Source organism: Physeter macrocephalus, chromosome 21 (genome assembly GCF_002837175.3).
Source record: "Physeter macrocephalus isolate SW-GA chromosome 21, ASM283717v5, whole genome shotgun sequence".
NCBI lineage: Eukaryota > Metazoa > Chordata > Mammalia > Artiodactyla > Physeteridae > Physeter > Physeter macrocephalus.
This window is the reverse complement of record NC_041234.1, coordinates 56277160-56288777: the sequence shown is the minus strand read 5'-3', so window position 1 is coordinate 56288777 and position 11618 is coordinate 56277160. Positions and strand designations below refer to the sequence as shown.

At 38.2% G+C, this 11618-nt stretch overlaps 1 protein-coding gene across 1 annotated transcript in view; it reads right to left on the bottom strand.

Moving 5' to 3' along the window:
* SH3BGRL (SH3 domain binding glutamate rich protein like) overlaps window positions 1–6039 on the bottom strand; it is an 89744-nt gene extending 83705 nt beyond the window's left edge. The window contains exon 1 of the mRNA XM_024129517.3: window positions 5813–6039. Coding sequence (XP_023985285.1) covers window positions 5813–5857 — 45 coding nt within the window. The 5' untranslated portion in view covers window positions 5858–6039. The remainder of the gene's footprint in view (window positions 1–5812) is intronic.
* Window positions 6040–11618: the final 5579 nt, after the last annotated feature.

Here is an 11618-nt window from a genome sequence, read left to right as displayed (position 1 = left end):
CCCCCAGCCCCGCCCCCCATTCCCTGCATCTGTGCAGCGCTGTCCCCGCCTGAGCATCCCTCCCTCCTCGGAGCCCCTCCCCCTCGGCATCCGGGTGCAGTGGGTGAACCTTCCCCGTGGCCCAGGGCTGCGCTCGTTCCTCGCCACCTGTCCTCTGCCTCCACTCCTGGGGTCCTTGAGGATGGAGATGACACCCCCACGGGAGCGGTTCTGAACTAATCACTTGAGTTCATCAGGATTGGCTGGGACAAGCACGCAGCTCTCTGCTCACCTCCACGCTTTATCCGTCTTGTTCCACATCTTCAACGCCTTCCCTCTCTCTCTGTTCTCTCCAGCTGCTCCAATACTAACCATCCGCTAAGAACAAGCTCAATTCCCACCTCCTCCGTAAAGCCCTCCAGGACTACCCTCTGTTGATTCTTTTCCCTCTGAGATCCTAGAGCACGCTATACCAACCAGTTTTCAGGGGGAAATTCTTTGCCTCTCCTCCTGTGTGTTCATCTTTTCTCTCCAACTCGACTATAGCGTTCTTGAACGGAAATCAGTATTACCGAGTGACTGAATATACTTTTCACGAGTAAGAAAATCAACTTAGGATTTTTTAACTTTACAGTAATGCGAAAGCAATACGCATTCAGTAGAAACTACTTCGACTTTTGAATTTTGAGCTTTCCTCGGGCCCACCGTATGGGGAAAGACACTTCCTCCTGATGCTGGGTGGCAAAGCCCCAGCTCCCCACCAGCCACGCGACCACACCAGGAGACAGCGGATAGATGCAACCACCACGGACCCAGACAAGCACTCTGCTTGTCAGTACAGTAGTCAATAAATTACACGAGATGGTCAGCACTTTATTAAAAAATAGTCCTTGCATTAGATGATTTTGCCCAACTATAGGCTAACCTAGGTGTTCTGAGTGCACTGAATGTAGGTGAAGCTAAGCAGTGATGTTTGACACGTCAGGTGTATTAAATGCATTTTCAATTTATGATATTTTCAACTTACCATGGGTTTACTGGGACGTAACCCCATGGTAAGTTGAGGAAGATCTGTACAACAGAAGCAGCAGCCAAGGAACCAGTAGGAGAAATAATGGTTTTTATTTAAAGACAGTCACGGCATGGAAGCAACCTAAGTGTCCATCAACAGATGAATGGATAAAGAAGATGTGGCACATATATACAATGGAATATTACTCAGCCATAAAAAGAAATGAAACTGAGTTATTTGTAATGAGGTGGATAGACCTGGAGTCTGTCATACAGAGTGAAGTAAGTCAGAAGGAGAAAAACAAATACCGTATGCTAACACATATATATGGAATCTAAAAAAATGTCATGAAGAGATTAGTGGTAGGATGGGAATAAAACACAGACCTACTAGAGCATGGACTTGAGGACATGGGGAGGGGGAAGGGTAAGCTGTGACGAAGTGAGAGAGTGGCAGGGACATATATGCACTACCAAATGTAAATTAGATAGCTAGTGGGAAGCTGCCGCATAGCACAGGGAGATCACCTCTGTGCTTTGTGACCATGAGAGGGGTGGGATAGGGAGGGTGGGGGGGAGGGAGATGCAAGAGGGAAGAGATATCGGAACATATGTATATGTATAACTGATTCACTTCGTTGTAAAGGAGAAACTAACACACTATTGTAAAACAGTTATACTCCAATAAAGATGTTAAAAAAAAAAAAAAACTAAAAATAAAACTACCATATGATTCAGCAATCACAATCCTGGGCATATATCTGGAGAAAACCATGGTTGGAAAGGATACATGCACCCCCAATGTTCACTGCAGCACTGTTACAATAGCCAAGACAGGGAAGCAACCTAAATGTCCATTGACAGATTAATGGATAAAGAAGATGTGGTACATATATATAATGGAATATTACCCAGCCATTAAAAAGAATGAAATAATGCCATTTGCAGCAACATGGATGTACCTGGAGATTATCATACTAAGTGAAGTAAGTCAGACAGAGAAATACAAATATCATATGATATCGCTTATATGTGGAATCAAAAAAATGATACAAATGAGCTTATTTACAAAAGAGAAACAGACTCACAGACTTAGAGAATGAACTTATAGTTACCAGGGGGGATGTGGGGGGGGAATAGATTGGGAGTTTGGGATTGACATATACACACTGCTATATTTAAAATAAAATGCCTTTCCATGAAAAAAAAAGAGACAGAGGAGCAAAATACTCTTCACCTAAATGCAATTACTTTTGAATCATATAGATGAAGAACTGTGACTTGTTGTTCTATATCCATATTATCCCAATGAAGAAAATACTGCCTAGTGACTAATGATTTGGCAATCACAAGTGTTCATTTTATTTGCTTGTTTCTATAACTCGTGCACAGAATAATGCCACAGAGGAAAATTGCATATATTTCATTAACTATATGGACAATCCAAGCTACAACTAGTTTATGTTTTAGCAGTCATAAAATAGATCATTTTACAAAAGTTAGACCTAAATAATACCCTCAGAAATCTACAATCTATCTATCTACCACAATCTTAAAATTTCTACACCAAGCACACCTAAAATGCATAGAGACCGTGAAATGAAGATTATTATGGAACTGAGGAAAAGAAGTATGGGAAGAAAACTCCAAACCAGTTATAATTCTCCAAGCTATCATCTCTCTAGCAATCCTGATCAAAGGCCAATTTTGATTTTTGTTAAAAGTTATTGAAATTTATTACATTTATTATAGGTTCTGTGCTTACTATTCTTTTTCCATTAAATGCAAACTTACAGGACATTACAATTTCAAGGAAAAAATATGGCATATATTATTGTGTTACAATAGGTCAAAACATGCACAAACAGTTCTGAACAGGCAGAAATCACTTCCTACAGACAGACAACTTGGGAGTTGCATTCTTGCTAAATGGTTTTCATAAAAAAAAAAACAGTATTAAGACCTGAATTTTCATCTTGACCTATATTAAACCAGTTCCAAATATGCATCTTCTCTATCTTCCTGGCCTTCAGTGAATTTAGGCCACTTACTGACATTCATCTTTAGACATGCTATCCCTCCTCTACACTAGCTCCTCATTTTTCTATTCTCCTGTATGTATATGCCCAAGCAATTCCACTTACAGGACTTACTCCCTTCTGTACCTCTCACCTCATGTTCACATTTATCTCTGCATGCCTCCTAGCTGTCATGCATCACTGGGAGGATGTAATTCTTTAAACATATGTCATTTGGATTCAAACAGCTTGTATGGAATTCAAGCTCTGTGGCTTACCAGTTGTGTGACCTTGAGAAAGTTGTTTAACCTCTGAACCTGTATTTCCTTATCTTGAAAATAGAGATAATCATAGTATCTAACTCATAGGTCTAGAAATTGCCAAGAAAAAATGAGATAGTACCCGACACAAATAAGTGTTCCTACTTACTAACATTATTATGGCTACTATCAAGAAATCCATTGCAAAAACCAATATACCTGCTTTAATTTCTAAACTTTTGAGAAGCAAGTGCTATACCTCTGTATTAGGGCAGAGTTGAGCACAAGTTTGAAAAGTTTTTTTTTTTTTAATTGGTCTATGAAGGAAAGGGAGTCTTGAGTTAAGGTCACACTAAGTTGCAATCATCATAGATCCTCCCTTGCCTGATAAAACATCTAATATTGGTTATTTTCATGAAAATCACTAGCAGGAATAAGAAAACAGTCAAAGATTCACAATCCAAAACCAAAAGCTTTCTTTTAAATGCTCTTCAGAAAACTACACTTAGTCACTTATAGAAGCATCTCACTTTGTACAATTGCTGGATTCCTGTTAGGATGTTTGCCCCAAAATTTCTAAATCGTATGTTAAAAACAACATGACAGCTTTCTTAAAGGAAAAATCTTAGTATTGCAAACTGAAGAGTCCCCATTTATGTTATAAAGGAGCTCTTCTGAAGTATACTCATTTTATCCTGTTTTAATATTATATAAAAGTACTATAAGATTATAATAAAATAAGTATTCATTTTGGCAATATGCAGTAGAATTTTGATAACAGGTTCATAGGAACTATAATTACTGCAACAACAAACAAATCTATAATTACCCATAAGAAAAACAATTGAAACAAAACACAAAAAGCATAAATATTTATTTGCATAGTCTTCAACAATGGAATCTAATAATGTACATAGTAGGAGACAGTAGTCATTTTTAAGGCCATAAGAAACTTAAGTCTTAACAAAGAGAGAGGTATAGTTGTTCTTATTTGAATAAAAATTCTGAAAGGAGTTTCTTCCTGAATCTGCTTTTCGGGGAGGGGTAGAAGAGCAAGAAAGCAAAGAATAAATAGCAGTACTGAAACTGCATGTCACCCAAAGTGAAATCACCAAAACTAGCTTCCTGATCTGTCCAACCTAATTAGGGATTTAACTAAAGGTATTAAGCTGATCTTTTAAATTTTACAATTATTTTATTGGAATTGAGACTCTGGGCAGCTTGAACATTATTTTAAATATAATATATATGGAAAATAATAAGGCAAGAGGCTCATAAAGTGAAGTTCAAAGACAATATAAAATGTTTTCTTTTTTTCAACCTAATCATGCTCCAAAAGTGTAATTTTAAGTATTCTATTTCAAAACTGTCTAAACACACCCACATGTGGTAGCCAGAGAAGACAAGTTGAAGGTTCAAGCTCCTTGTGATTTCACGCAACTTTCAGTTCTACTCCAAACCCTCTTAGGGGGTAAACAAAACAAAAACAAAAACACAACAACAAAAAACATGGGATAGCTGCTGCTCTGAAGCTCAGAAGAGGGAGAGGGTTCATACATTCTACATTCTGAGCCCACACATCTGCTCTTGCCACTGTTGGCTTTTCTCCTGAGCTGTGAAACACAGAGACACTTTCATTTACCATGGATATACACTCAGTTTTCACCCCAGCTTAGCCTACTGCTCCCCACAACTGCTGAAAATTGTTATTCTAAATTAAGAGCACGGGGGATGAGAGAGGGTTGCCCTATCATTTGAAGAAGCCACCACTGGAATCTGCAAAAACACAAGAAGGCACTTGTTAGTTCCCTTCCAGTTCTCAATGTATTTGAAGCAGTTAGAAACTGTTCGAAGTAACATCTTTTGAAAGAAAAGAAAAGGTCAAAATAAGGGACAATATGGAAGGGAAAAACAGGTCCCTTGTTACATTGTTTTAAAAAAACCCCACAACTTTATATCTTTGTTCCCAACTTCCGCTCCCATTCTGTCTAGTTCTAACAGACTCTTTAGGCTGAAGTTAAATACCCCCTCCTACACAGTGGCAAAATATAACTCTTTGATTACTAGGGTCTCACTCTGTGAAATATAATCACAGTGCCTCAGTAGGCCTCCACTCAGTCATCATCAGTAACAGCATGTTTTACATCCTTTACAGATGTGCACTCCTGCCCCTGCCTCAGTACCTACAGCAAATATGTGAAATGTCCCACTCTTGAAACTTAGTAGTGTGAGACTTTCTTGACGTCTTCACCTAACCCCAAAGACCCTATACCACCATCTCCCATTTACCAAAACTCGGTAGCTTTCTTTTTTCTTCAGAGAAGAAATGTGGGACTAACATCACTAGGCAAACAAAGCTAAACTCCATGGAAAAATGAAATCGATGTAACAAAGAGAAGAAAGGGAAGAAGGGGGTGGGGTGGGAAATGCGGGTGTCTACCGAAGGAGAAGCTGCCAGACTAACTTCTGCAATTTAACGGTTCTGGGGCAGCAGGAGACTTATGTGTAGAAAAACAACAAAGGTGGGCTTCCCACCCTCCTTACCGCCGTGGAGCCAGAGGAAGATGCAATATACACACGGATCACCATCTTGGTTGGGAACAGCGGCTGTAGTTGTTTGAGTCCTGCAAACGGCTGGAGAGCAGCTGCAGCAAAGGCTGGAATCAAGCTAGGGGCCTTACAGAGGTTGGAAGAGAAGGGTGGGGGAAGGTGGAAGGGGAAACTCGCCAGAGCCCCGCCTCCTCTCTTGGCTGCTTTCACTGGGCTCAGAGGGCGGCAGTCCCAGCCCCAAACCCCGGAAGGCACAGGCTCGTTTGCATCATTTCTAATTTTTTTAAAAATTGGGAATCTCGAATAGCACCGCGAGATCTGTTGAAACATTTATTTTTGACTATTCCCTCCCTGAGAAGAGGGAAAGGAGAAAGAAAAAGAAAGAGGGAGAGTTGAATTAAATTAGATTGCAATGAAAGATCTTTTCCCACGTAGACTCAAAGTTCTGCGTGTAACTTCCTGCTCAGAAATGTATGCAAATAAGATGTCTTCTTTAAAAGAGGAAGTTCTGCGTTGAATCCAGACACTAGTGATAAAAACCAAGTTCTCAAAGCCTTGTGCATTTTAAGACTCCTATTACGTAGTGATTGTTCTGATGTTAGCTGGTGGCAGGAATTGGACCTTGAAGCACTGAGCGCTGCCTTGGAAGGTTTAGGAAGTGTCAGGTTTCCCAAAGCCCAGAAACAGCAGGATTGGTTTTCTTTTTGAGTTTTGCTTTTTGTTAAATTACGGAATCCTGCTTCCGTGAGAATTCGCAGGAAACCTGATTGACTGGCAAACTCAAGAATGGAGGAAGAAACTGCAAATCAAAAATTTGAAAATACAGTGTAAGAACGTGAATGATTTCTGTTACGTTTTGTTTGCTTTCTAACTGACTGTGGAAAGGGAGTTTGGATCATATGTTGCAGGAGATGTGGAAATGGTGAACAGAGAGAGCAAATGGTTATTTGTAGCTCTAGGAAAATGAACAAACAATTGATAATGCCCAGAGAGGGACCATATACTTCAAGAGTGTAATTTCACCTTCCCAAATTATGTCAAATGAACAGAAATAAGGAACTTGCAAGATGAATGAGAGTGGAGAGAGGGTGTCAGTCACCTGCCCTACTTCTTTACCTTTACTTTGAAGTTTGTCCTCCCTCTCCATTCTAGTGGTTTATCATCTTTGTCTAGGTTCAGTAATTGTAACAGCTTCCTAACTGTTCCCTGTTCACAGACTCTCCTTTCTCCAAACTCTGTGATCCATACAACAACCTCAAGAGGTGGATATTATCACATCAATTTTTCAGATGAAGAAACATACCCAGGAAAATAAGTAATTTTCCTAAAGTTATTTAGCTAGTAAATTCCAGAGTTAAGATTGGACTTTAAGTCCAACCAACTCCAAAGGCCACCATCTTAAATATCATTTTAATACACTGCCTTTAACAGGGAAAGTACTCAATAATTGTTAGCTATTTTTTTTCCTAAAATATCAGTTTCATGTGTCACTGAAGACAATGTAGCCTGAAATACTTAAGATAGGTTTCCATTGACTATCAAACCAAACCTAGATTATGTTTCTAAGGAGCTCCCACCATAATCTGGCCCTACACTATCCATACAGTCTTACCCATTGCTCCCCCAAACTAACTTCCTTGAATAATCATTGTTGACTCCCCACTGCAATAACCATACTTATTACCATTTCCATGCCTTTGCTCTTCCTGTTCCTTTCTTTGCCTTCTCCCCGCATCGTCATACTTTTCTGCCTTCTCCATCTGTCCAACTCTTACCTTTATTAGATGCAAATCAAAATCTTTATACAAATGATCAGGCTGAAGTAAGTCAGGGTGACCTAGCCACCCTCATCATGGTCAACATCAGAGTGACTGTTATTGTGCTTCCCAGACCACAGAACAGGAAAATCTTCCTTCAGGTTGTGATTTGGCATAATGGGCATAATTTGCCATATAATAACATAATCTAACCTACCACCTCTTAGTGGTCAACATATATTCTATTTGGACCTATAGTTTATTTTGAATTGATGAAAAAAAATAGAATAAAGAGAAAGAAAGAAAAACTCTTCTATGCATTCTACATACCCATATGACAAAATTAATATCTCCAGAGAACTGAGTGGCAGACAAGATTAGCAATGAGTCCAGTGGATCTTATCCAGAACTTTGAGAAATGGGAAGACAATTCCTGGTGTTTCATTTCTTTTAAATACAGATGTATTAACCTAAGTGAACATTTTCCCCATCAATTCATATATAAACAAAATCTATTGGTCCTTATTAACAATACTTGGGATACAAGGGGCAGGGGGGCTTTACCAATGATTTTATCCTAGAAAATAACATTGTATGTTATATTATACTTGTTCCTTACTATAGTCAACCATCTCTGGAATGTACATTTTAGAATGGTCATTTTTGCTTCATTTTAATAGTTCATAGAGCAGTCTCCAAAACCATCTGTTCATATAATTCAACTGGAAAGGTTAAGGTCTAATTAAAGAAGATGGAGCAAGGGTTTTCAAACAGTATTTGTGACCAATTGCCACAGGAAATCTATTCATTTTTTAATGAAATAATATTTTTCAAAAATTATAAAATGATTTTATACTGTGTGCAGAAAACTTAACAAACATTGAAAAGAAAAAAATCACCCACACCCCCAGTATCTGGAGATAACTACTTTTAATATGGTGGCATAAGCCTTTCCAACCTAGTCAGAGATAGATAGATGAGGGTGGGTTGAGGGGTTGAGAGAAGTGGTAAAGAGGAAGAGAGAGAGATAATGTATTTTTCAAATTTACTACAAGATACATACTATTTTTTTAATGGCTCTTTGTCACTTAGAAAATATATTTTAAAACTTAGCACAGGTCAGAAAATATTATCCTACTTGATTTTAATGGCTTTACATGATTCCATTTTACAGATGTACCAAAATGTATTTAAACATTTCTGTATTATTGAACATATTGCTTGTTTTCAATTATTTTATGTAGTTAGGACTGCAGTATAGATTTATCAATAAATCTTTGCCCACATCTCTAAAACTTTTTTCAGAGTAATTCCTAGATGTGCAATTGCTGGCAAACTGGATAGTTACTCCAGCCTATTGTTATAATGTTATAATTTGGACCCAAAATTGCCCTGATCTAGAGGAAAAGAATGTTGATTTCATTGAAAAACTAGCTGATGTTTTCCCAATCACAAGAATTCAGTTGGGGAGGTTTGAGTACAGGCTTTATGGCCATGGTTGTAGAGAATGGAATCTAAGGACAGTTCTTAGCAGGTTTTACTCTCCTCTTCTCCCTAACTGATTTTCTTGATATAAGTCCCTAACGTTTGGAACTTTTCTGAGGTGGCAGGTAAGTTCCTACATATACTTCCCTGTCCCATACCTCCTTTGATGCACCAGGCACTCATACTGGTAATGGCATCAGAATGAGTACAGCACTACCCAAAAACATACATTTTGGTTCCCTGTGCTGAATTTTTGGGCCAACTGCTGAGCTGGAGGGCATAGGACAGTTTCGGTGAGATGTACATACAGTGGTAGAATTGGGGTGTATGGCATGGGCATAGGTGAACAGATAGAATATGAAGGTTACAGAAATGAGGATATCTGTCACATGGAACGGTTCCACACAGGAGTCTAATAATTTCTGGTAGATATGGGTCGTGCATATGACATAGGATAAGAACTAGAAGATGTCACTCATTCAGAAATTCTACCTCAGGTTTCAATCTCCATGCTTCACTCCTCTGAAACATTTTTGCTGTATTCACTAGAGGTTCTGCTTTATGATGAGAAAACTCTCCCACATCAACCTTTTCTCTGAATTTTCCTTCTATCTCCTTGCCTTAACTGATACTTACTTCTTCAGGACAGCTTTTTCCTTTCGCAAGTGGAGAATGCTTATGCTCTCACACCCCTCTCAGGGTTAGCTGTCTCCAGGTGGGTTATTTTCATTCCGCATGCCAAAAGAGAAGGTCTGCCTAGAAGCTTCATTATCTTGCTCAGCAAATGCCCACTCTGAGAAAAAGCAGTGCTAATTCATCACTGAGCTCTTTGAAGTTAAAATTCATCCCCTTTTCTTACACTGGTAATTCCTCACTTTCTTGTCAAGGTCTTTGAAGTTTTTAAGATTTTGTTAAGTGTCTTCTAAAATTCTAATTTACCTTTAGTAAGAGGGTTGTTCAGATTACCCAGTCCGTTGCCAGAGCAGAAATTTCCCCTATTTTTAAACTGTGAGAAAGTAAAAATATTATTTACCCTATAACACAGAAAGAAGACTATAAAATCACAATTAGGAAATATTTAACGAAATATCTACAAAATATTACCATGTCAACTTCTTTAAATATTAAATTTGGTATTCATAAAAATTTCATTTCATTTGAAAATAATTTGGAGTTCAGATTTTTTCTACATCAGCAGAATTCCCAAGTATATATAATAGTTGCAGAGAAATAACTGTCAAGCGTAATTTAATCAATTGTGTGGTGCTGAATGATTTTAAATTTAAAACAAACTATAAAATCTTAATAATAGTTGTTTAAATATTTATATCTAGGTAAGAGGGTAGGTACATTTGAATTTTTATATTTTGATACACTGTGGAGTAGTGTCTCCAAAATGAGAGTGCCTGTTTTATATATCTTCTTAACATCTTTATTGGAGTATAATTGCTTTACAATGGTGTGTTACTTTCTGCTTTATAGTAAAGTGGATCAGCTATACGTATATATATATCCCCATATCCACTCCCTCTTGAGCCTCCCTCCCACCCTCCCTATCCCACCACTCTAGGTAGTCACAAAGCCCTGAGCTGATCTCCCTGAGCTATGCGGCTGCTTCCCACTAACTATTTTACATTTGGTAGTGTATATATGTCCATGCCACTCTCTCACATCATCCCAACTTACCCTTCCCACTCCCAGTGTCCTAAACTCTCTATGTCTGCGTCTTTATACCTGTCCTGACCCTAGGTTCTTCAAAATCATTTTTTTTAGATTCCATATATATGTATTAGCATACGGTATTTGATTTTCTCTTTCTGACTTACTTCACTGTGTATGACAGAATCGAGTTCTATCTACCTCATTACAAATAACAATTTCATTTATTTTTATGGCTGAGTAATATTGCATTGTATATATGTGCCACATCTTCTTTATCAGTATCTGTTGATGGACAATTATGTTGCTTCCATGTCCTGGCTATTGTAAATAGAGCTGCAATGAACATTGTGATACGTGACTCTGTTTGAATTATGGTTTTCTAAGGGTACATGCCCAGTAATGGGATTGCTGTGTCGTACAGTAGTTCTATTTTTAGTTTTGTAAGGAACCACCATACTGTTCTCCATAGTGGCTGTAGCAATTTACATTCCCACCAACAGTGAAAGAGGGTTCCCTTTTCTCCACACCCTCTCCAGCATTTACTGTTTGTAGATTTTTTGATGATGGTCATTCTGCCTGGTGTGAGGTGATACCCCATTGTAGTTTTGATTTGCATTTCTCTAATTATTAGTGATGATGAGCATCCTTTCATGGGTTTGTTGGTAATCTGTATATCTTCTTTGGAAAACAATCTATTTAGGTCTTCTGCCCATTTTTGGATTGAGTTCTTAGTTTATTTGATATTAAGCTGCATAAGCTGCTTATAAATTTTGGAGATTAATCCTTTGACAGTTGCTTCATTTGCAAATATTTTCTCCCATTCTGAGGGTTGTCTTTTTATCTTGTTTATGGTTTCTTTTGCTGTGCAAAAGCATTTAAGTTTCATTAGGTCCCAT